The 26814-nt window shown below is 42.9% G+C and overlaps 1 protein-coding gene across 1 annotated transcript in view; it reads left to right on the top strand.

The window, feature by feature from the left end:
* The first annotated feature begins 2025 nt into the window (after positions 1–2025).
* Positions 2026–26814, top strand: part of ppfia3 (PTPRF interacting protein alpha 3) — a 70027-nt gene continuing 45238 nt past the window's right edge. The window contains exons 1-9 of the mRNA XM_060902248.1: positions 2026–2331; positions 11207–11308; positions 11915–12079; positions 12197–12271; positions 12406–12465; positions 12550–12678; positions 13316–13408; positions 16813–16865; positions 19375–19468. Coding sequence (XP_060758231.1) covers positions 2026–2331; positions 11207–11308; positions 11915–12079; positions 12197–12271; positions 12406–12465; positions 12550–12678; positions 13316–13408; positions 16813–16865; positions 19375–19468 — 1077 coding nt within the window. The remainder of the gene's footprint in view (positions 2332–11206; positions 11309–11914; positions 12080–12196; positions 12272–12405; positions 12466–12549; positions 12679–13315; positions 13409–16812; positions 16866–19374; positions 19469–26814) is intronic.

The following is a 26814-nucleotide window of genomic DNA, read 5'->3' as shown; positions in this document are numbered from 1 at the left end:
CAATGAGATAGGTGCCTTGCTCAGGGGCGCTTCAGCCATGATACAGAGAAAGGGGAAAGTGCTGTTCATTCACTCAAGTCCCCTCACATTTTCCTTGCTGGTCCCAGGAATCAAACCAGCGACCCTTTGAGCCCAAGGCTGCTTCTCAAACCTATAGGCCATGGCTGCCCCTATTAGAGAGTTGGAAAATTTCACCTTACAGCATGATAAAAAAAAAGCACAAATCAACAAAGGAATGGCTTCAGAAGAAGATGGTCAACCTTTTGGAACGGTCCACTAATACTCAACTGTACTACTCAAGTCCGGTTTCAAGACCACTTTTTGAAGGTCTCGGTCTCGTCTTAGAATCGACTGCGTTTTTACTTGGTCTTGTCTCAGTCTCAGACATAGAGGACTCAGGATTTTATTTCAAAACCAGTCAAGACCACAACTGCAGGAGGATTTCACTAAACTGCCTGTGCATTGTCTGATTTATTTGTTAGCATCCTTACTGTGATTGGATGTAAAATTTCCTGCTTCAAATGCAACCAATAACGTGGCTCATTGCTAATTCGAAATTTTCATTACTGGTAACAGCTGTCACCCCTCGTCTTCCCCCGCCCCTTTCACATACATTGGTCTGGTTCTGGTTTTGACTTGGTCTCGCTCTGCCTTGGTCTTGGTCTTGACTTGATCTGAACCCCTCAAAGTCTTGGTCTTGTCTCAGTCTTGATACACTCTGGTCTTGGTCATGACTTGGTCTCGGTTTAGGTGGCGTTGACTCCAACACTACGGCCCAATCAGAAACCAGATCTAAATCCTATCGAAAACCCATGGAATATCATGAAGGAGCTCTCCTTACTATCTCATCAATCTGGAGAATTTTTGCAATGAAGAGTGGAACAAAACTGCTAAATCAGGATCTGCTAAGTTGGGAGACTCGTAACCAAAACCACTGATTGGTGCATTACAAAAAAAAAGTGCTTTAATAAAGTCTTAATTAAAGCATATGCATACAGTTTTCCCTTAAATTGTTTCTATTTGGTGTTTACTTTGTCGGTTGTTATCTCACATTAGCGATCAAGAAAGTTCTGAGATGATTTATCTTGGTTTCTATACCAGTGGCGGGCATACTTTTTATATTGACCGTATTTGGAACTGTTGTATATCTGTGCATTCAGACTGACAATGATAACGTGCGACAAAGCATGCGACCTACATTAATCTGCAGAGAATCAAAGATTTTGCATGTGAAGGCAGCCATTGCATTAGCCAGATGCTAACAACTAGCAAGAACTCTGGCTCATGACCTGTTTTTTTTCTTCTTCACCCTGTGAGGTGTTTATTGCTATTTAGATCATCCAGAGTTCCCTAAGTTTTGGTGTAATTATGTAAACAGTGTTTGCATTGATGTGAGATGTGAGAAACCACGCCTCTTTTCCCTAGACTGGCCAATAGAGACTATGCCTTTTTCACTGAGCCGAGCTATTGTCTGGGTTCCATTGCTAATTTCTTCTCTTTGTTCCTTCTCTCCACAGCTGTCTCATAGCTGATCATCCCTAGAGGGTTTGACAGCCCTGGTTTATGCCCCGCCCACCTCTCCTGCCCCTCCCCCACAGCCCATTCGTCCTCCTAGATCCTCCTGCTGGTTTCTCTGGACCACGCCCATTTTCTCCATCCCAAATTTCACCCAAACCGAGGAGCTCAGGTGCGTTCTGGATGAAGAGCAATTAAACAGAAAGGACTACGTTTAAAAAAATGGATGATTTGAAGAAAACAAGAGGACGCAATCTACCCGTGAGCGTCCATATTTAGAGGAGAAGAAAAAATTGTGGGTTGAGAAAGAGGACATTTTGGTTGGAGAAAGGATTGAAGAAGGGTGGACATTTGTTGATTAAAGAAATACTTTCTGTTTACTTAAAGCATCATCTTTACAAGAGTACATACTTATACACTTCAGAAGAAGTCGTAAGTGTTTTACACACACACACACACACACACACACACACTATCACGTAGCCCACTCCCACACATCCCGGCCTCAGGATGATGTGCGAGGTGATGCCCACTATCTCAGAGGACGGTCGTGGCGGAGGAGGAGGAGGGCCGTCCTCGCCTGCTGGGGGTGGGAGTGGCATGGGAGGGGGTATGGGGGGCATTGGGGGCGGGTATGAGGGTGGCAGCACGGGCAACCTGGAGTCTCTGATGGTGAACATGCTGACGGAGAGGGAGCGGCTGCTGGAGAGCCTGAGAGAGACACAGGAGAGTCTGGGGACAGCACAGCTCCGCCTCCGGGAACTGGGACACGAGAAAGACTCGCTCCAGAGACAGCTGTCCATCGCCCTGCCTCAGGTATAGCAGCATCTGTGTGTGTGTGTGGGGGGAAGCTATGTAGTAAAATAGAAAACTTCCATCAAATTTCTGGATCTAAAAGCTCCAGAATTCCAAAACTCTCCTGAAAAAGGATCTAAAAGAACCTAGCGTTGATTGAGAACAGAAACAGAAAAAGTGCAAACAAGCTGAAGTGCTGGTGGAAATTGTAAAAATCTGATGATGTAGATGAGAGGCTGAGCAATGACTAAACATTTTCTCATGAGGGAGAGAGAGAGAGAGAAGATGATGACCTGCTTTCGCGCATCGGGACCTGTTCTCCTTTGACTCTCACTCATCTGCTCTGCTACGTTGCCGTTATGTCTGAACTGAGCGGCGTTTGTTGACCCACCGGTCTTTATTTCCACAAAGCGTGCTTCCCGTAGTGCATCCCAGATCACTGATCTCAATGAGAAAATAAAAATGGGGCAGAAAAAAGAGAAGAAAAGAGAAGAGATTTCCTCATAACCTGAGCACACAGGATTGTACTTAACAGTTAGCAGATAACATTAGAAATCAAAAACAACACAGAGATAAACCATTTATACACATATACAGTATATATATCATGACATGGTTAGCTCTTTTTGATTTTAACTTGTTGATTTTTGTGTGGTTTTGCAAAACATTGTTCCTAAACATGGCTCTGGATCTCGTCTGCAAATACACGAGTTTATCTCGTTTACTCACCACTGACCAAAAACTACAACGTTAATATCATTAAAATGCTGTGAATTTCTTTTTTATTCAGTGGTTAGTCTAAGTCTTGCACACATTGTTTCAAAGCGTTCAAAAAAAGATTTTCCGTCATAAACCGGAGCACAGATTGCATCCTGCAAGATCCTGAAGCTCAGCGCCAGAAAGTGTACAAACACTCCGGGGCCGTGGGGCTGTGATTACTCTTTTCATACAGCCGAGTGAACTGTTAGGCCTGTTAGCTAAACGCACATCAAGCTAGCTAAAGTTAGAACAGCTGAGGGACGTCTCGCACTCTGTAAAATAAACAAACTAAACTAAACTGTAAAGGAGACAATATAACACGTTTACATTTTCTACTTCTGTTAAATACAAGATTATTCCAAAAGAACATCTACAAAAAATCAATACAAACACTGAAAGAAAGAAAGATTTAATCTAGTGATTAGATGTGAAAGAAAGAAACAAATAATAGAAAGAATGAATTTAAAGAAAGACATTTAGTTTTGTGATGTTATAGAAAGAGAAAGATGCAGTTTTTAGTATGATACAAAAAGAAATAAAGAAAAAATAAACAGTTAATTTCATGATTAGATGTTATAGATAGAAAGAAAGAATTAATTGTTTTTAGAAAGATTAAATGTTATAGAAAGAGAGAAAAAAGAAAGAAAGAATGGATAGAATTAAGGTGTTACAAAAACAAAGACAGAAAGAAAGAGAGAGAGAATGAATGTTGAGATGAGGGTGTGGTATAAACAGCTGTTGTGAACTCTCAGGTATGGAGTGTAATGTTCCTTTCTCTCTTCCGTGATCCGGTCTGTGAGCGGTTCTCTTCCTGATTGTCCTGGAGATTGTCTCGGTCCTGCTGTGTTCCACAGGGTTGCGTTAGCAGTGTGTTGTGATGGTGGTGTTGGGGAGGTTTTGGGGGCAGTGTTGGGGCGGTTTTGGGGCGGTGTTGGGGAGGTATTGGGGCGGTGTTGGGGAGGTTTTGGGGCGGTGTTGGGGAGGTTTTGGGGACGGTGTTGGGGAGGTTTTGGTGGCGGTGTTGGGGAGGTTTTGGGGCGGTGTTGGGGAGGTTTTGGGGCGGTGTTGGGAGGTTCTGGTGGCGGTGTTGGGGAGGTTTTGGTGGCGGTGTTGGGGAGATTTTGGGGCGGTGTTGGGGAGGTTTTGGGGGCAGTGTTGGGGAGGTTTTGGGGTGGTGTTGGAGAGGTTTTGGGGCGGTGTTGGGGAGGTTTTGGGGCGGTGTTGGGGAGGTTTTGGGGCGGTGTTGGGAGGTTCTGGTGGCGGTGTTGGGGAGGTTTTGGTGGCGGTGTTGGGGAGGTTTTGGGGGGTGTTGGGGAGGTTTTGGGGCGGTGTTGGGGAGGATTTGGGGCGGTGTTGGGGAGGTTTTGGGGCGGTGTTGGGGAGGTATTGGGGATGGTGTTGGGGAGGTTTTGGTGGCGGTGTTGGGGAGATTTTGGGGCGGTGTTGGGGAGGTTTTGGGGGCAGTGTTGGGGAGGTTTTGGGGTGGTGTTGGAGAGGTTTTGGGGCGGTGTTGGGGAAGTTTTGGGGCGGTGTTGGGAGGTTTTGGGGCAGTGTTGGGGAGGTTTTGGTGGCGGTGTTGGGAGGTTTTGGGGCAGTGTTGGGGAGGTTTTGGGGCGGTGTTGGGAGGTTTTGGGGCGGTGGGAGGTTTTGGGGCGGTGGGAGGTTTTGGGGCAGTGTTGGGGAGGTTTTGGTGGCGGTGTTGGGAGGTGTTGGGGAGGTTTTGGGGCGGTGTTGGGAGGTTTTGGAGCGGTGTTGGGAGGTTTTGGGGCGGTGTTGGGAGGTTTTGGGGCAGTGTTGGGGAGGTTTTGGTGGCGGTGTTGGGGAAGTTTTGGGGGCGGTGTTGGGAGGTTTTGGGGCGGTGTTGGGAGGTTTTGGGGCGGTGTTGGGAGGTTTTGGGGCAGTGTTGGGGAGGTTTTGGTGGCGGTGTTGGGAGGTTTTGGGGCAGTGTTGGGGAGGTTTTGGTGGCGGTGTTGGGGAAGTTTTGGGGGCGGTGTTGGGAGGTTTTGGGGCAGTGTTGGGAGGTTTTGGGGCGGTGTTGGAAGGTTTTGGGGCAGTGTTGGGGAGGTTTTGGTGGCGGTGTTGGGAGGTTTTGGGGCAATGTTGGGGAGGTTTTGGGGGCGGTGTTGGGGAAGTTTTGGGGTGGTGTTGGGAGGTTTTGGGGCGGTGTTGGGGAGGTTTTGGGGCGGTGTTGGGGAGGTTTTGGTGGCGGTGTTGGGGAGGTTTTGGGGCGGTGTTGGGGAGGTTTTGGTGGCGGTGTTGGGGAGGTTTTGGGGCGGTGTTGGGGAATGGGAGAATGTTTGTTAATGGGATCTGCAGTATTTCAGCTTTCGAGTTTAGCTGCTGTGAACATTTCCCCGCCGTATCGTCCTCTTAAGTGTGATCACTGAACACATGGAGCCGTTTCAGAGGGGGTCTGTTCATTGGAATTAAATCCTCCCTCCTGCTAACTGATCCCAGTAGATCCGGAGAACATCTCGGAGCAGTGAGAGTGTCATACTGTTCACCTTAAACATCTGCGTTCAGAACTAAATGCTTTCTTCTTCCTGGATTTTATAAAAGGAATAAAATGTATTTATCAGATTAGATTCCATCAGTCTTTACTTTTCACTGTGAAGATTTTTACATGAGGAATTAAACACCGAGTTGTTCTGTTATGGGAAAATAATAAACAACAGGATGGTGTGATGTAGAGGAGTTACTGTTCCCACCCTGAAGTTGAATATTTTCCAATATCAGCACATAGCTGAGTGTTTTATTCCTCTTTTACCAACAATTATAATTTACATTATTTATTACTGAAGTGTTTTAAATAATGTACAGCACTTCTTGTAGTGGACTCAGACTTCAGACCGTGCTCTGTGTGTGTGTGTGTGTGTGTGTGTGTGTGTGTGTGTGTGTGTGTGTGTGTAATGCAGAGCTGTGCACTTCTTCACTTCCTGCCTGTGGTCGGATCTGAATGCTGTTAGATTCCATTAGCGTAGGATGAAAAAGCAATGAGTGACGGTAATGTGAACATGTGGGCGGAGCTGTGATATTTTTCTGGGGGATGTGCTGGGGGACATGTTTGGGGGATGTGATGGGGACGAATTGAGAGGTTTAGTAGATACAGTATGCTGGGGAATGCGTTAGGGGATGTGCTGGGGTTGTGTTAGCGGTGTGTTGTATTAGGAAGTTGTTAGGGCTGAGTTGGGGATGTTTTGGGGATATGTTGAGAATGTGTTAGGAGTGTGTTTGGGACATGTTTGGGGGGTATTTAAGGACATGTGGGGGGAGGCAGTGTGGACATTTTGGGGGATGTGTTAAGGATGTATCAGATACTCATTACGGATGTTTTAGAGGAGTGTTGGGAAGGTGTTACGGACATTTTTGGGAAGTGTTTTTAGATATGTTGAGGGATGTGTTGGTGAATGTGGGGGGGACATATTGATGGACGTGTTGGTGGATATGTTGGGGAACTTGTTGGAGGACTTGGTGGACATATTGGAGGACCTGTTGGGGGACGTGTTGCTGGATGTGTTGGGGGATGCGTTGGTGGACGTGTTGGGGACCTGTTGGAGGATGTGTTGGTGGACAAATTGATGGATATGTTGAAGAATATGTTGGTGGACATGTTGGGGGATTTGGTGGGCGACTTGTTGGGAGACATGTTGGTAGACGTGTTGGGGGATGTGTTGGTGGACATGTTGGTAGACCTGTTGGGGGATGTATTGATGGATATGTTGGTGGACGTGTTGGTGGATGTATTGATGGATATGTTGAAGGATATGTTGATGGATGTGTTGGGGGACCTGTTGATAGACATGCAGGTGGGCATGTTGGGGGACGTGTTGGTAGACATCTTGGGGGACACGTTGGTGGATGTGTTGAGGACATGTTGGTGGATGTGTTGGAGACATGTTGATGGACATATTGATGGATGTGTTGATGGATGTGTTGGGGACATGTTGGTGGAGATGTTGGGGACATGTTGGTGGATGTGTTAGGGGACATGTTGGTGGATGTGTTGGTGGATGTGTTAGGGGACATGTTGATGGATGTGTTGGGGACATGTTGGTGGAGATGTTGGGGACATGTTGGTGGATGTGTTGGGGACATGTTGGTGGATGTGTTGGAGACATGTTGGTGGATGTGTTGGGGACATGTTGGTGGATGTGTTGGTGGATGTGTTGGGGACATGTTGGTGGATGTGTTGGTGGATGTGTTAGGGGACATGTTGGTGGATGTGTTGGGGACATGTTGGTGGATGTGTTGGGGATATGTTGGTGGATGTGTTGGGGACATGTTGGTAGATGTTGGTGGATGTGTTGGTGGATGTGTTAGGGGACATGTTGGTGGATGTGTTGGGGACATGTTGGTGGATGTGTTGGGGATATGTTGGAGGATGTGTTGGGGACATGTTGGTAGATGTTGGTGGATGTGTTGCGGACATGTTGATGGATATATTGGTGGATGTGTTGGTGGATGTGTTAGTAGACATGCTGGGGGATGTGTTTGTTGGTAAGCATGTTGGTGGATGTGTGAGGGGACACGTTGGTGGAGGTGTTGGGGACATGTTACTCCACCCTTAAGACCTGTTTAAGTGTGTAGGACTGCACTGGCATTCCTGTCCAGGGCCTGACACAAGCAGGGAATTATGGGAAATCAGTGCCAGGCAGAACTGGAGCCCGGTCTCAGTGAGGTCCACTTCCACAACGCAAATGTGCCATGAGCCCACTGTGATGCCATCTGTGTGTGTGTGTGTGTGTGTGTGTGTGTGTGTGTGTGTGTGTGGTTCATCAGCTTCTCTCACTCCTGTTTCTCACTGCAGTGTGTGTGTGTGTGTGTGTGTGTGTGTGTGTGTGTGTGTTTAATGAGTGTGATCGTTTAATCTGGAGATAAACCACATCGTTATTGTGATGTGTCATAACTGTGTAAATCAGCGATGCTGTTGGATTGAGAAAGGAGTAAAATAAACAGTGACTGGTGTAATGAAGCGGAGTCACTGTTACCATCCAGAAGTTTGTTATTTTCCGATAACAGCACATCGCTGAGTGTTTATTCCTCTTCAACTATAGCAGGTTCCTGATAATTACAGTTTCCTGTTGACACGCCGTAATATTTATCCACTTACATTCCATTGGAGGTTGTGGATGTTGTGGAACATCCAGAAAACAAGTTAGTTCCCATTATTATTCATGTCAATGCAGCTATAAACAGTTGTTTATGTAAACAGTGAATGATGAACACAGAGGCCACGCCTCCTTTACGTCTTTGTATTCTGACTTCGTGCACAGTGATTCACTGTGACCCAGACCAGGAAAAAAACAGGTACTAAAGATGAATGAATGAAGGAACACACACACACACACACACACACACACACACACACACACACACACACACACACACACACACACACAGAGTGAACCATGTCGTGTCAGTGGGTGTGTGTGGATGGGCGGGGCGGAGATGACACGGTGTGAGCAGTACTGTAAGTGGCATTTGGAGCCATATGTTGGTTTGCACAATGTGCCAGTGACACTGTGGTAGCTTGTAAATGGCTAATATCACACACACACACACACACACACACACACACACACACACACACACACACACACACACACACACACACACACACCGACGTTCTCATACACTCACCATGTATCAGAACAATGTGATAAATAAGACGTCAGGTTTCAGATGAAGAGAAGCGACAGCACACATGAGTGAAGCTGCTACGCTTTTTATATAATTACGGCGTTGATGATCACAAATACGATAAAAATTATATTAGCGATGGTTCGCGAGCTCATCGGCTAAACACACGATCTGCAAAGACATTTTCCCTCAGTGTCGTGTAGTCAGTTTAAATAAAAGTTAAAGTACGGAATGTGACAGTCGTTTACTACGTGGTCCTGAAAAAGTGCTGAATGTTCCACACGTGGATCAGTCGATGCTACAATTAGGAATAAGACACGCCCATTTGTATACGTACACAGGAAGTTATGTGCATGTGTTATGAATTTAATGTGAAAATTAAATTGTGAACGCTGATATTCTGTGTTGTGCTGGATTTTCAGAGTTTGCTGAAAAACAGAGGCGTATCTCAATTACACATGAATCTGATCTTTAATTTAAATGTTTTTTCCTGCGTGATGTCGTGAGGAGCGGTATTCCATTTAACTGCTTCAATGTGTCACGCCGAGATTTATGTTTCTACTTTAAATACACGCCAAAACACCACAGCAGCCAAAATAAAATACTACATCAATACTTTGAATACTTTCCTTCCTTCCTTCCTTCCTTCCTTCCTTCCTTCCTTCCTTCCTTCCTTCCTTCCTTCCCTTCTGTCCATTCCTTTCCTTTCCTTTCCTTCTTTCCTTCTGTCCTTTCCTTCTTTCCTTCCATCCACTCATCCATCCCTTTCCTTCCTTCCTTCCTTCCTTCCTTCCTTCCTTCCTTCCACCCAGCCATCCATTTCCTTCCTTCCTTCCTTCCTTCCTTCCATCCATTCCTTCCTTCCCTTTCCTTTCCTTTTCTTCCTTTATTCCACCCCTTTCCTTCCTTCCTTCCTTCCTTCCTTCCTTCCTTCCTTCCATCCATTCCTTCCTTCCCTTTCCTTTCCTTTTCTTCCTTTATTCCACCCCTTTCCTTCCTTCCTTCCTTCCTTCCTTCCTTCCTTCCTTCGTTCCTTCCTTCCTTCCTTCCTTTTCCTTTCGTTCTTTCCTTCCGTCCATCCCTTTCCTTTCCTTCTGTCCTTTCCTTTACTTTCCTTCTGTCCTTTCCTTCTTTCCTTCCATCCACCCATCCATCCCTTCCTTCCTTCCTTCCTTCCTTCCTTCCTTCCTTCCTTCCACCCAGCCATCCATCTCCTTCCTTCCCTTTCCTTTTCTTCCTTTATTCCACCCCTTCCCTTCCTTCCTTCCTTCCTTCCTTCCTTCCTTCCTTCCTTCCTTCCATCCATTCCTTCCTTCCCTTTCTTTTTCTTCCTTTATTCCACCCTTTCCCTTTCCTTCCTTTTTTCCTTCCTTCCCTTCCCTTTCCCTTCCTTCCTTCCTTCCTTCCTTCCTTCCTTCCTTCCTTCCCTCCCTCCCTCCCTCCCTCCCTCCTTCCTTCCTTCCTTCTTTCTGTTGAAGTGCAGAGAAATGACAGGAGAGGAGACGCAGCATAATGAGAAACGTTTCGGTGATTTTGGAGGAAAACGTCGAATAAGCTGGAAGTTCACATCCAATATGAACAAAAATACTGACTGTTTTATTAATTGTACAAATCAAACCAGTAAAAACTAAAACAGTGAAACAGAAATGAACTCCATCCTGAACACATGATCCTTTCATCACCTCGGTTTTGTTTCTCAGAGCGTCGCTGAAGTTGTGCTCACAGTCCGCGGTTCTGAAACTCACCATGTTTTGTTGAATGATTTTGTGAAACGGAGTGAATGAGGCGGGACGTGATCTCGAACAAGAATACGGTGCACATCTGAAGCAGCACCAGTGCGGGGCTTTACTTCCAAATATTGTTTATGGATTTAAAAAATGTGAATAAACCTCTCTCTACTGGATTTCTAATCGTAAACATGGCGGCTGTTTGAAGGGAAGAAGATCTAAAAGTTTTTCTCAATTTATTACTGAAAGCAACATCAGGCTTTAAATCTCTTCATTATCTCTCTGTTTCATATCGCTCTTTCTCAGGTGTAAACTTTAGGTATTATCATCTTATTGTAGTTTTTGAATTAATGTGTGTGTGTGTGTGTGGGCGGCACGGTGGTGTAGTGGTTAGCGCTGTCGCCCCACAGCAAGAAGGTCCTGGGTTTGAGCCCCGTGGCCGGCGAGGGCCTTTCTGTGTGGAGTTTGCATGTTCTCCCCGTGTCCGCGTGGGTTTCCTCCGGGTGCTCCGGTTTCCCCCACAGTCCAAAGACATGCAGGTTAGGTTAACTGGTGACTCTAAATTGAGCGTAGGTGTGAATGTGAGTGTGAATGGTTGTCTGTGTCTATGTGTCAGCCCTGTGATGACCTGGCGACTTGTCCAGGGTGAACCCCGCCTTTCGCCTGTAGTCAGCTGGGATAGGATCCAGCTTGCCTGCGACCCTGTAGAAGGATAAAGCGGCTACAGATAATGAGATGAGATGTGTGTGTGTGTGTGTGTGTGTGTGCAGGAGTTTGCCGTGTTGACCAAAGAGCTGAATGTGTGTCGGGAGCAGCTGCTGGAGAGAGAGGAGGAGATCGCAGAGCTCAAGGCCGAGAGGAACAACACACGGGTCAGTACAGTGTGTGTGTGTGTGTGTGTAACAGACTCATGCATAACTATCAACAGTTCAGACTGTTCAGTTCTGTGTGCGTGTTTATACTTTCCTTCTTTCTTTTTTTATTCATTCAATTATTCCCTTCTTCCCATTTCCCCTTCCTTTCCTTTGCTTTATTTTCTTCCCTTTTCCTTCCTTCCTTGTTTCCTTTCCTTCTCTTTGTTCTCCCTGTATGTTCTTTCTTTTGCTATTATTTCCTTTCCTCTAATTTCCTTCCTTCCTTTTCTGTTCATTCCTGTCCTTCCTTTTGTCCTTCTTGCATTCCTTATCCTTTCATTTCCTTTTCTTCTTTCTTCCTGCCTTTCCACCCCTTTCCTTTCCTTTCCTTTCCTTTCCTTTCCTTTCTTTCCTTCCTTTCTTCATTCATTCTTTCTTCCTGTCCCTCCTTTTTCCTTTCGATCCCTTTGTTTTTATTTCCTTCTTTCCTTCTCGTTTTCTTCTCATCCTTTTTCCTCCATCTTTCCTTTCTTCTCCTACATTCCCTACCTTCCCATCCTTCCCTCCCCGTGAGATGTGTGTGTGTGTGTGTGTGTGTGTGTGTGTGTGTGTGTGTGTTTGTAGTTGTTGTTGGAGCATTTGGAGTGTCTGGTGTCTCGTCATGAGCGCTCTCTGAGGATGACGGTGGTGAAGAGACAGGCTCAGTCTCCAGCCGGCGTCTCCAGTGAGGTCGAGGTGCTCAAAGCTCTCAAGTCTCTGTTTGAGCACCATAAGGCTCTGGATGAGAAGGTAACACACACACATGCACACACACACTCTCACACACACACACACACACACACACACACACACACACACACACACACACACACACTGCTACAGGGATTTCTCTCCATCTGTGTGTAGGTGAGGGAGCGACTGCGTGTGGCTCTGGAGCGAGTGGCCGTCCTGGAGGAAGAGCTCGAATCCTCTACCAACGAGGTGACCATCCTCACACATCCTCCTCTATCCATCCATCCATCCATCCATCCATCCATCTCTCTCTCTCTTTCTCTCTCTCTCTCTCTTCTTCTTCTTCTTCTTCCTCACACGCTTCCTTCTGCTCTTCCTCACAGGTTCTGAGTCTGCGTGATCAGATCAAACGACGTGAACGTGGACAGGACAACGGTAAAGAGGTGAGACGAGACTCGTCTTGGAGCTCAGACTCTCACGTTTCAGTCTTTCACTCTATCTCACTCTTTTTTTCATTCGTTGCTCAGCGCCTCCCGAATGGCCCGTCCTCCATCTTGGATGATGGAGAGATCGACAGACAGAGGGAGGGAGAGATTGAGCGCCAGAGAGCGGAGCTTTCACAACTCAAAGAGCGACTCGCCCTCATGTGCAGACAGGTGTGTGTGTGTGTGTGTGTGAGAGAGAGAGAGAGAGAGAGAGAGAGAGAGAGACCTTTTGCATTAGAAGGTTCCAGGGATTAACAGCTCCATGGTTCTTATTGAAACTTGTGTAATAGTTTCACCCTGATGCCCTCTAGTGGACGCCTGTAGCACTGCACACAATCATTTATTACAGTTACATCACACCTCTCTCTCTCTCTCTCTCTACCAGTCTCTCTCTGTCTGTTTCTCTCTGTCTGCCTCTATCAGTGTCTCTCAATTAGTATCTGTCTGTCTCTATGTGTCTGTCTCTATTAGTCTCTCAGTCTCTCTCCATTAGTGTCTCTATCAGTCTCTCTCTCTCTGTCTCTCTTTATCAGTTTTTCTCTTTCTCTCTCTCTCTCTCACATCTGAAGAACCACAAATCTGCTTCGTCTCTTGCTCAACAGCACCACATCCATTTGGACCAAAAGCAATAATAATTTCTGTTTAATTTCACATTAAAACATTATATTTTACTAATCATCACTCGACTGCATGAAACTCCTCCCACTTTCACACACTCTGTTATGTGACAGGAAATAGACACAGGGACGCGACCAGGGAGACGGTAGTTATTAACATAGGTGTGTCTGTCTGTATTGTGTGTGTGTAGGTTGGAGAGATCGAGGAGCAGCTCACTGCTGCCAGGAGGGAGGTGACGAAGACTGAGGAGGCCAATCAGAAGCTTCAGAGGGAGATTAAAGAGGTTTGAAAACACACACACACACACACACACACACACACACACACACACACACACACACACACACCATAACACACCAAAATACACACACTTATTACCCTCCCCCCATTCTTTCACCACAATGATTGCTCCTGTCAAGAAGTGGTGATTAATTGTGACGGGTGTGTGACTGTCAGATACAGCGGAACACACAACACACTAATCACACACACTGCCTGTCATTCCTCTCTGATTTTCTGCATGATGTTGAGTCACTTTGTTTTTGTGCTTCAGTTTGAACGTCTGCCATCTTGGCAGCAGCGAGTTTTCATGTCACGGCACAGTTGTTCTGGAATTTTCCTTTTGTGATAGAGAGCTTTTTTGATGCAACACGGCTTCTGCTCACTCACTTTCTTCGTTACAATTTCTGACCGTTCCAAACTGATGATTCAAAACAAGTGATTCAAAGCAAGTGACTCAGTATACAGATATGCAGTTCAAAGCAAAAACATTTAGACCAAGTGATTCAGAGCCAGCTTTCAAAACAGCCCATGCAAAAGAATCAGTTTAAACCGAGATATTTAAAATGAACTGAATCAAAACATTTAGATTCAAATCAAATGAACCAAATGAGCCGTCTGAGAAAACTGATTCAAAAGAAGTGAATCAAAACAGTTGATTTGAAATCTTCAGTTTAAAACCAGGCGGCACGGTGGTGTAGTGGTTAGCGCTGTCGCCTCACAGCAAGAAGGTCCTGGGTTCGAGCCCCGGGGCCGGCGAGGGCCTTTCTGTGTGGAGTTTGCATGTTCTCCCCGTGTCCGCGTGGGTTTCCTCCGGGTGCTCCGGTTTCCCCCACAGTCCAAAGACATGCAGGTTAGGTTAACTGGTGACTCTAAATTGACCGTAGGTGTGAATGTGAGTGTGAATGGTTGTCTGTGTCTATGTGTCAGCCCTGTGATGACCTGGCGACTTGTCCAGGGTGAACCCCGCCTTTCGCCCGTAGTCAGCTGGGATAGGATCCAGCTCGCCTGCGACCCTGTAGAACAGGATAAAGCGGCTTGAGATAATGAGATGAGTTTAAAACCAAAATAATTGATTCAAAGCAAGTGATCCAGAACATGTATTTTATATCAGCCAAATCAAAATTCATTAATCATTTCAAAACAAGATACTGATTCAGTTCAATTCCAACACAAACAATTTAACACAGCAAACAATTTGAAATAATCAATTTAAAACAAGCTAAAAATAACAGAATCAGAACCACTGATTCAGCAATTCAGTGCAGTGATTCAGCTCCAGAATAAACCTTTTAAAACATCTCATTCAAAACAAATGACTCCAAGTGAATGATGCAAAGCAAGCATTATAAATCAGTTCACGTAAACAAATCAATTTCACACAGGATGTTGAAAAACAACCGAGTCAAAGCCACTGATTCAAAACAAGTGATTCGTTTCAAAGCGACAAAGTAACACAATTGATTCAAAACCAGCGATTTGCAGAAAATTAAAACGAGCATTTCAAGACAGACAATTCAAAATAATCCAGACAAGATCTTTGAAAAATATGGAATCAAAACCACTGATTCACAACACATGATTCAGTTCAGCTTCGAGATAAACTGATTGAAAACAAGGATTTCAAAAGAGTCAATTCAGAATGAATCAATTTAAAATATAGTAGTTATTATTATTATTAATAATAATAATAATAATAATAATAATAATAAACAGATTTAGAACAGGGCGGCATGGTGGTGTAGTGGTTAGCGCTGTCGCCTCACAGCAAGAAGGTCCTGGGTTCGAGCCCCGTGGCCGGCGAGGGCCTTTCTGTGCGGAGTTTGCATGTTCTCCCCGTGTCCGCGTGGGTTTCCTCCGGGTGCTCCGGTTTCCCCCACAGTCCAAAGACATGCAGGTTAGGTTAACTGGTGACTCTAAATTGAGCGTAGGTGTGAATGTGAGTGTGAATGGTTGTCTGTGTCTATGTGTCAGCCCTGTGATGACCTGGCGACTTGTCCAGGGTGTACCCCGCCTTTCGCCCGTAGTCAGCTGGGATAGGCTCCAGCTTGCCTGCGACCCTGTAGAACAGGATAAAGTGGCTACAGATAATGAGATGAGATGAGAATAGAATGCCTTTATTGTCACTATACACGTGTACAACTGATTCAAAACAAGTAATTCAAAGAAAATGATTCTTCAAAACATTATGACTGAGAACATTCTGTCTCTCTTTATCAGTATCTCTCTCTCTCTCTCTCTCTCTCTCTCTCTCGTGTAATCCCCGACCACCCACAAACTACTTATAACACACAAGTAACATCCTGTTAGCATTCCAAGCTACTGTCTACTGGCATTAACTCGAGCATGTTAGCACTCGCCTGCATTAGCCTTTGTTTCTGGTTGGCCTCTAGCTGTATTACACATCACCTGTCAACAACTGTTGTGACACGTGGTGCTGATCTTTAACAAAAAGCGATGTTTACACACTGTCTATTCATGTATGAATAATTTGATGGATAGCTTAGTAGGAATATAAAAAAAACAAACAAAAAACATGTTTGTTTACACTCTAAATCACCGCACGGTACAATACAAGAGTCTGAATGAAATTAAATCTGGATAACTGATCAGGACTTCTACAAGATTTACAACTTTAGAAATCAACATTTTGTCCAAGATCCAGTGTAAAGCCTTATACACTGTTGATGTGGCCCGTGTCAGTGCGCCTCAACTCATGGAAACTGGATTAGCGCTTGACGCTAAATTCATCTCCGGTGTAATTTTAGTAATTCTGAGCCTTTTCCTGATCATTTTCCAACATATCTGAGGTAAATGTTAATGTTCTAAACACTTTTGGCTCATTTTCCGCTGCCTTTATATTGTCTATACGTGCTGGCTGGTTAAATCATTAGCCTCAGACGTTAGCTAGCTTTTAGTCTGCATCTGTATTTTTCAGTTGCCTAGCAACAGTGCTATATTTTCTGAGTATTTTCTGTTGAATATTTCTCTCAGACAGAATTAAAGCCGTCTTCTGAGGAAGCAAATATAATTTATATTTTAAAAAAAGAGAGAGAGAGAGCTGTTAAAGGTAGTATTGAGGATGAGAAACATCCAGATAGCCAATGTTTTAGGTTATTTTTTTTAAAAGGTATTTTCTTTTATTAGTGATGTCTGGGAAATGTTTTGCTAACTGATGAACTCTAAACATCCACGTTCTTATTCAGTTATTCGTCTTTAATTTGATTATATTATGATTATAAATTATTCAGTAATTAATGTGAAATTAACAGGAAATGTCAATATCAATGGAATTTAAAGGGAATTTAAAGCATGCTGAGCTGTTAGCTACCTTAATGCTAGATACCTTACATAACATTCTCTCTCTCTCTCTCTCTCTCTCTCTCTCTCTCTCTCTCTCTCTCATAGGCTCTGTGTCAGAGAGAGGATATGGAGGAGAGAATTACGACCCTAGAACGCAGGTAAAGTGTGTGTGTGTGTGTGTGTGTGTGTGTGTGTGTGTGTGTGTGTGTGTTAGCTTGCTAAGGTGTTATGCTAGCACCAAATATAGTGATTAAATCCTCCACATAACTATTCTAAAACTGAAGTCTGTTTTATTTCTTCAACTCTAAAAGGTATTTAAAACTACACCGCAGCCCCGCTATAACAAACTCCTTGCTTGGGGGACGTCCAAATAGTTCATTATACCGAAAAGTTCGTAATGCTGAAATGGAGCCACTTGTCACACCAAACACTCACATTATACGCAAAATTTTCGGCATATTAAAATTCCTGATCACAAGTTTCTCCTTCCGAGTCACTACTGCAGTTCACTGACTGAGTTAAAGGATCACGAATGGAGGCGATGATTGATTTCTTCGTCTGTTATGGAAAAGACGGAGGTTACCGCTGTATCGTTGCCAATGTCCACACACTGACTCGCTCTGTTTTCTAAATCTTCACCATGTGTCGCAAATTGCTGATGATGTCATTTACGTCGCGCCATGGGGCGGGGCTGGGTGAAGCAGGGGGTATAAAAACACCACCGGTGCACTTTAACTAGGTGTTAAGTTTAGCGGTATCAGCAGTCATGTTATCCTTTTATCGATCCTTTGATCACCGTTCTCGATAATTGTTAGCGATCGACACCTAAGCAAGGCTTGTTAATAATATGTATTGTTAACTTGACTGCGGACTTGTTTACTTATTGTTTGTCTGTGGGGGGGAAGAGGAGCACATGACTCAGTGTATGTGTAAGCAGGTGAATGATGGATGTAATTACAGGAAGAGTGTTTATTTACAAACAGGCAGTCAAACAGGACAAAAATGTAAGACAAAGGCAGGATTGTGAAACAGGCAATGGTCACAAACAGAATGGTGGAGGCAAAGATGAAAGGCGGAGTCCAAATACACAAAACAAAGTCAAAACCAGAAAAGCAATACACAGATATAAGGCTTGGTAATGTGAGACACTTGGTACAGCATGTAAATTTCACCAAGTCTGTGTGTTTAGAGAGTGTTTATAAGCCCATGCTGTGATTGCGCTCTAATCCGGAACAGGTGCATGGTACTGTAATTAGTTGTAATGGTGGTGGACATGACACAGTGATGGTTTTTTTTTTGAAGATTCCGACTCATCAGCAAAGCTGTCCTGGCTATGTCAGAAAAATTACAACTTTACCTCTGACTGCTGAGCGTCCAGCGTACAAGTCACTGTGTATGAGCTGTTGCTATGGAAACAATAAAGCATCAGAACAAGTGCATTAATATATTATTATTATATGGCACAAGGCCCTGTGATGATCTTGTCCAGGATGTACCTCGCCTTTCGCCCGTAGTCAGCTGGGATAGGCTCCAGCTTGCCTGCGACCCTGTAGAACAGGATAAAGCAGCTAGAGATAATGAGATGAGATATGGCACAAGCTACTTCCAGTAAACTCATGTGCTCTGATTGGTTCCCTGACAGGCAGTATTTTCCCGTAATGCCCATGGGTGATTACGGACTTTCTTTCCAAGGCGCCGGCTTTCAATGTTGCAAAAAAAAACAAAAAAACAAAATGATAAAAAAGATGAATTGGAAATCAAAACGGAATCAAAAATGGGTGAAACACAAAAGAAAAACAAGAGTCACCGAGTTATTCAAGAAATGAGCAACAAAGAGCCTTCAGAAACTGCTAACGGCGAACAGAAATTCAGTTTTGAAACCGCTAGCCGTTTATTCTGCATGCACGACTCAACTATGTTACAAATATGACGTCACGGAAAGCAGCGTCACGTCTCATTATAATAACCGTCTCTTTTAATCTTAGAAATAAAAAAGCCATATAATAAACTCATTATTAACCTCTCTTGCTTGGTCTTTACGGAAAAATATCAGACCTTGGACTCGGTCCGTACTGTCAAGACCTCGGTCTGATATTTTCCCGTAAAGACCTCGCACTCAGTTAATAAGGAGTTAATATTAACCTGTCATTCATTTTATGGCTGGAACCGTAATCCCATCCGTGCTGCTGTACAAAAATAATGCACATCTTCTGACCAATCAGATTTGAGCATTCAGCTGCTCTGTGGTATAAAGAACATTAATTACATGACTAGCTGGTTATTAAAATTAATTATTACATGGCTTTGTTGAATACTCAATTCTGATTGGTCAGTTACAGCATTCTGCTGTATAACAGACTGTTGCTATGGACTGTATCATGGGCCGAAGCAATAAAATGATTCTTAAATCAATATTATTCATTTCTTTTGAAAGTAGGCGTGTAATAAGTGGAATAAAGTACAGCGAGGTGTTTATCATGAAATAATTGCGGGTTTGTGTCGACGTCCTGCATCACTGTGTCGTAATAATGACCGTCTCGTTGTACATTACCGCTTACATAATGACCAGTTATAGCTGTATTGATGTCACTATTTCAAAACAAGTGCATTTTATTTCCGCTTCTTGACATCAGTACCGAGATACAGGAGTGTGTTCTTTTCCTGCAGGTACCTGAGCGCCCAGCGGGAGGCGACGTCTCTCCACGACTTCAAAGACAAGCTGGAGAACGAACTGGCCAGTAAAGAGTCTCTGTACAGACAGGTACACACTCGGACTTCTGTTTTGTTTTTTGTCGTTTAACATCTGCTGTGGATTTGAGCTATAAATAGTGCCCTCTGTGCGTGTGTGTTTATAATTCACTACTAATGTATCATTACGACCACTTTGCAGTGCATTGTGGGTATTCTGACTCAGACAGAGTGCGAAAGTCAGATGTAGTAGTGCATTCTGGGATACTTTCATCACCATGATGCTCTCACACAACAGTGTGTAATGTATTGCAAAGGGTGTGGTTTTGGACGAGTGCACTGACAACTCATTTTACTCACTGAATGCTGTTTGAATTTCCATATTTTTGTCTTCAAAGTAAAAAAATCAACATTTGAAGTTTTAAGACCGGCCTCATGTTATGACATTTTTAGCGAAGTAAAATTTGAGTGTAGCTTCATGTATAAAAAAAAGTACTAAAATCTCGTCAATTCTAGTTTACTGTGTTTCTACATATCAAAAGAGTTTCTGTCATATTTTTAATTTCTGACTTAATACAACCCCGATTCCAAAAAAGTTGGGACAAAGTACAAATTGTAAATAAAAACGGAATGCAATAATTTACAAATCTCAAAAACTGATATTGTATTCACAATAGAACATAGACAACATATCAAATGTCGAAAGTGAGACATTTTGAAATTTCATGCCAAATATTGGCTCATTTGAAATTTCATGACAGCAACACATCTCAAAAAAGTTGGGACAGGGGCAATAAGAGGCTGGAAAAGTTAAAGGTACAAAAAAGGAACAGCTGGAGGACCAAATTGCAACTCATTAGGTCAATTGGCAATAGGTCATTAACATGACTGGGTATAAAAAGAGCATCTTGGAGTGGCAGCGGCTCTCAGAAGTGAAGATGGGAAGAGGATCACCGATCCCCCTAATTCTGCGCCGACAAATAGTGGAGCAATATCAGAAAGGAGTTCGACAGTGTAAAATTGCAAAGAGTTTGAACACATCATCATCTACAGTGCATAATATCATCAAAAGATTCAGAGAATCTGGAAGAATCTCTGTGCGTAAGGGTCAAGGCCGGAAAACCATACTGGGTGCCCGTGATCTTCGGGCCCTTAGACGGCACTGCATCACATACAGGCATGCTTCTGTATTGGAAATCACAAAATGGGCTCAGGAATATTTCCAGACTACATTATCTGTGAACACAATTCACCGTGCCATCCGCCGTTGCCAGCTAAAACTCTATTGTTCAAAGAAGAAGCCGTATCTAAACATGATCCAGAAGCGCAGACGTCTTCTCTGGGCCAAGGCTCATTTAAAATGGACTGTGGCAAAGTGGAAAACTGTTCTGTGGTCAGACAAATCAAAATTTGAAGTTCTTTATGGAAATCAGGGACGCCGTGTCATTCGGACTAAAGAGGAGAAGGACGACCCGAGTTGTTATCAGTGCTCAGTTCAGAAGCCTGCATCTCTGATGGTATGGGGTTGCATTAGTGCGTGTGGCATGGGCAGCTTACACATCTGGAAAGACACCATCAATGCTGAAAGGTAGATCCAGGTTCTAGAGCAACATATGCTCCCATCCAGACGACGTCTCTTTCAGGGAAGACCTTGCATTTTCCAACATGACAATGCCAAACCACATACTGCATCAATTACAGCATCATGGCTGCGTAGAAGAAGGGTCCGGGTACTGAACTGGCCAGCCGGCAGTCCAGATCTTTCACCCATAGAAAACATTTGGCGCATCATAAAACGGAAGATACGACAAAAAAGACCTAAGACAGTTGAGCAACTAGAATCCTACATTAGACAAGAATGGGTTAACATTCCTATCCCTAAACTTGAGCAACTTGTCTCCTCAGTCCCCAGACGTTTACAGACTGTTGTAAAAAGAAAAGGGGATGTCTCACAGTGGGAAACATGGCCTTGTCCCAACTTTTTTGAGATGTGTTGTTGTCATGAAATTTAAAATCACCTAATTTTTCTCTTTAAATGATACATTTTCTCAGTTTAAACATTTGATATGTCATCTATGTTCTATTCTGAATAAAATATGGAATTTTGAAACTTCCACATCATTGCATTCCGTTTTTATTTGCACGTTGTACTTTGTCCCAACTTTTTTGGAATCGGGGTTGTACAAAATGCAACAAAACTCAAGCAGACATTTATTGTTTATTGGAGATGTTTTTTTTCTCTACAAATGATGATCACAATTAAGAAAATCTTGAATATCGGTCAATTAAACTAACATTTCTTAGCTTGATTATGAATGTGTTTTCTATCAGTGTTGTAGTCGAGTTACTAAACCTCGAGTCCGAGTCCAGTCTCGAGTCCCCAGTGTTCAAGTCCAAGTCATTAAAGAAAATTTCGAGTCGAGCCCGCTATTGATCCGAGTCGAGTCCGAGAACAAGACTCTAACGGCACCATGCGATGGTGTCTGTTGCTGCCTTTATGTGAAAGCGTCTCTGCTACTGTGTTGGACTGACGTTCCTGCTCCACTGCCCCATTTTAGTTAATAGGCTACAGATAAAAAGCTTGTTCATTGCTCAGCAAGCCCCGCCCACTATCAACAGGGCAATGAACATAGCGTGTCACTTCCTTCTCTGGGTGGAGTCTTACCAAATGATGATTGAAGTTCGAGGTCGTCCCCGTCGTCTCCTCGATAGTTCTTCTACATATGGAACACATCGCAGTGCATTTTTTCCCACTGCACGAGAAGTCTGTATCAGCAAAGCGGACAATCCTAGCGGCGTCTCTCCAGGCATTTTAGCGCCATTAACGTTAGTTTGTTCCTGAACATGACGTATGAACAGGTGAATGTGCTTCTCTTGCATGAAATTAGTATAAAAATTTATGTAGCTATAAATATCTTATGCCAAATTATTATGGCATGTTGCCAAAAATAAAGAAAAAATCTGAGCCCTCGTCTCCAATTTACGAGTCTGAATGCAGTTAATGTCCGAGTCCGAGTCATCAGTGCTCAAGTCCAAGTCAAGTCACGAGTCCTTAAAATTAGGACACGAGTCAGAGTCGAGTACTACAAGCCTGTTTTCTACGTATGTTTACTCATTTTAAGATTGAAATCATCTTAAAATATTGACAGACAATTTTGCTTATTTTAAACATTCAAACCTTTATTTCTAGAAATAAAGAAAATGATGTTTCAGTAGAATAAAACAATTTCAAGTTTAAAGTAAGTACAAAACATATCCAGGAATAGGTTTAATAATCTTATATTCATTATGTTATAATCTCATAATGAGGAATATTAGATACATTTTCCTTTATTTAACAGTCTTTATTAAGCTGTCATTTTTGTAATGTTGTGTCCCTCAGATCTACACTGCAAAAAAATATTGTGTATATACAGTGCCTTGAAAAAGTATTCATACCCCTTGAACTTTTTCACATTTTTCCACCTTACAACCACGAACTTAAAAGTTTTTATTGAGATTTTATGTGATAGACCAACACAGAGTAGCACATAATTGTGAAGTGAAACGAAAATGATAAATGGTCTTCAAAATTTTAAACAAATAAAAATCTGAAAAATGTGGTGTGCATTAGTATTCAGCCCCCTGTACTCTGATACCTCTAAATACAATCCAGTGCGTTCAATTGCCTTCAGAAGTCGTCTAATTAGTTAATAGAGTCCTACTGTGTGTAATTTACTCTCAGCATAAATACACTTGCTCTGTGAAGGCCTCAGTGGTTTGTTAGAGAACACTGAAGAACAAACAGCATCATGAAGACCAAAGAACTCACCAGACAGGTCAGGGATAAAGTTCTGGAGAAGTTTAAAGCAGGGTTAGGTTATAAAAAAATATCCCAAGCTCTGAACATCTCAAGAAGCACTGTTCAATCCATCATTCAAAAATGGAAAAAGTATGGCACAACTGCAAACCTACAGTACCAAGACATGGCCGTCCACCTAAACTGACAGAGCGAGCAAGGAGAGCACTGGTCAGAGAAGCAGCCAAGAGGCTCATGATCACTCTGGAGGAGCTGCAGAAATCCACAGCTCAGGTGGGAGAATCTGTGCACAGGACAACTATAAGTCGTACACTCCACAAATCTGGCCTTTTTGGAAGAGTGGCAAGAAGAAAGCCATTGTTGAAAGACAGGCATAAGAAGTCCCGTTTGCAGTTTGCCAGAAGCCATGTAGGGGACACAGCAAACATGTGGAAGAAGGTGCTTTGGTCAGATGAGACCAGAGTTGAACTTTCTGGCCTAAATGCAAAGCGCTATGTGTGGCGGAAAACTAACACTGCTCATCACCCTGCACACACCATCCCCACTGTGAAACATGGTGGTGGCAGCATCATGCTATGGGGATGCTTTTCTTCAGCAGGGACAGGGAAGCTGGTCAGAGTTGATGGGAAGATGGATGGAGCTAAATACAGGGCAATCCTGGAAGAAAACCTGTTGGAGGCTGCAAAAGACTTGAGACTAGGAAGGAGATTCACCTTCCAGCAAGACAATGACCCTAAACATACAGCCAGAGCTACAATGGAATGGTTTAGATCAGGGGTTTTCAAAGTGTGGGAGAGTCAGCCCCCCTTCAGACAGCAAATAAACAACAGCGCCCCCCCCCCCCCCCACACACACACACACACAATTTTTGTTGTTGTTATACTTAATGTTCCATTCGTATTTAAAAAAATGGTTGTTGTACACATTTTTATTTTTTTCTTTTACACATTTTAAACATCTGTGCTTTTTGAAAACATTTTTTTTAACACATTTTAAACATCTGTGCTTTTTGAAAACATCTTTTTTTAACACATTTTAAACATTTGTGCTTTTTTTTAAAACATCTGGTTTTTTTACACATTTTAAACATCTGTGCTTTTTGAAAACATCTTTTTTTTACACATTTTAAACATTTGTGCTTTTTTTAAAAACATCTGGTTTTTTTTTTTACACATTTTAAACATCTGTGCTTTTTTTTAAAACATCTTGTTTTACACATTTTAAACATCTCATAGCATCATTAGCTAGCACCTCTTGGCAGACAACACACTGTGGCAGTGGAGCATCTTCAGATCCAGTCCATGAAAATCCAAACTTTAAATAATCGTGGTCAGACTTCCTTCTTTTTTTTGCTTGGCCCAGACTCTGTCTCCTCACTCACTGTAGCTTTAGGTACTAAATATCAATCCATTTTGTCTCTGGCAAAGGCTAGCTGAAGTTCGCTAAATGTCCGCAATAGTAACTTATTCTGGTTTATTTTTCCTCACGTTGCACCCCCCCTGAAGAACTCTGGCGCCCCCTAGGGGAGGCACGCCCCACACTTTGAAAAGCCCTGATTTAGATCAAAGAATATTCATGTGTTAGAATGGCCCAGTCAAAGTCCAGACCTAAATCCCATTGAGCATCTGTGGCAAGACTTGAAAATTGCTGTTCACAGACGCTCTCCATCCAATCTGGCTGAGCTTGAGCTATTTTGCAAAGAAGAATGGGCAAAAATTTCAGTGTCTAGATGTGCAAAGCTGGTAGAGACATACCACAAAAGACTTGCAGCTGTAATTGCAGCAAAAGGTGGCTCTACAAAGTATTGACGCAGGGGGGCTGAATACTAATGCACACCACATTTTTCAGATTTTTATTTGTTTAAAATTTTGAAGACCATTTATCATTTTCATTTCACTTCACAATTCTGTGCTACTCTGTGTTGGTCTATCACATAAAATCTCAATAAAAAACTTTTAAGTTCGTGGTTGTAAGGTGGAAAAATGTGAAAAAGTTCAAGGGGTATGAATACTTTTTCAAGGCACTGTACATGTGCCAAAGACTTTTACACAGAACTGTATATTAATATTAGTGTAACATAGTCTAATATTTTGAATATTTCCTAAAATAGAAAGTTGTATGGACACTAATGAGAGTGTACTAATTGTACAGTTTGGGACACAGCCGCTCCACAACATGATAAAATCTCACAATTACCCATGTTGTGGTCTGAGGCCGAGCGTCTGTAATCACGGATTGTGTGGTTTCTCGGTGCTGCGGATGCTGTGTGCTCGAGATTAGATTTATTTTGTTAAACATCTTTGAAGAAAATTCTCTCATCTTGTCTCGGTTGAAAAGTTAAAGGCTTCATGCGACAGGATTAACTCTTTGAGCCCAAGCTTAGTTTCGAGCTTTTAGAGTCAAACTACAGCTTCATACGAAAAAAATGTCAATTAAATATTTTTATTGATTTCTTTTTATCTTCTTTCTTTCCCCTGTTATGTCCTTAAAAATTTTCTTTGATAGCCAGTAAGCAATAGGTTGTAGTATATAATAATAATAATAATAATAATAATAATAATAATAATAATAATCTCATCTCATCTCATTATCTGTAGCCGCTTTATCCTGTTCTACAGGGTCGCAGGCGAGCTGGATCCTATCCCAGCTGACTACGGGTGAAAGGCGGGGTTCACCCTGGACAAGTCGCCAGGTCATCACAGGGCTGACACATAGACACAGACAACCATTCACACTCACATTCACACCTACGCTCAATTTAGAGTCACCAGTTAACCTAACCTAGGGTGACCAGATTTCCCGAGTCTGAAACCGGGACACTTTTGCGCGCAACCATGCTCGTGCATGCACACCTTTTTTTTTTTACGTAAACGTGACACTCAGAGAGGTGCTCTTATCATTTTGTTGAAGCTCACATTTATCAACATCTCACATGAAATAAAACAAACAGGCATTTTGTTATCTAGTAGCATAGTGGTATACAGATCAGTTAAATTATGGTCAGACAACAGATTTTGTAATGGCTGAGAATAGGCCAGGCTATGTCCATAGGCCACATTTAAACTGATTTATTTCACCTGTTTGTGAGACACCAAGAAGAATGCATATGCACATGTAGGCTATATCTCTAAAATTGTATGCACTATAGCATGAACTTAAAAAGTAGATATGTGACCTCAACATAGCCTCGGTCAGAATCAACCTTACTAACCATTCCCCACAACTGAATGAATAAAGCGAGAAGATGTGGACAAAAGTGAACACTTTAATGGAAGGTGCAACAAGCTGTTCAACACAGCAATATGGCCAAACTGTCAGAATGGTATGTTAAACAGAAACAAAAAAGAGACAAGTGATTTGAGAATATATACTACGGAAGCCGAGAGAGGCCCTTCATATAATCCTTTTTTTATTCAGCTTGTTATCCCGAGATAACGACATAATTAATTCAGGATCTCGAGAAAACAACACAACTAATTCGAGATCTCGAGAAAACAAAACCGTTATTCTGAGATCTCGAGAAAACAAAACCGTTATTCTGAGATCTCGAGAAAACAAAACAATTATTCCGTGATCTCGAGTAAACAGCTGAGAAATGGTTCATTCAGGAGCGCCAAGAG

This window comes from Neoarius graeffei, chromosome 20 (assembly GCF_027579695.1).
Source record: "Neoarius graeffei isolate fNeoGra1 chromosome 20, fNeoGra1.pri, whole genome shotgun sequence".
Taxonomy (NCBI): Eukaryota; Metazoa; Chordata; class Actinopteri; order Siluriformes; family Ariidae; genus Neoarius; species Neoarius graeffei.
This window is presented reverse-complemented; position numbering and strand designations above follow the sequence as displayed.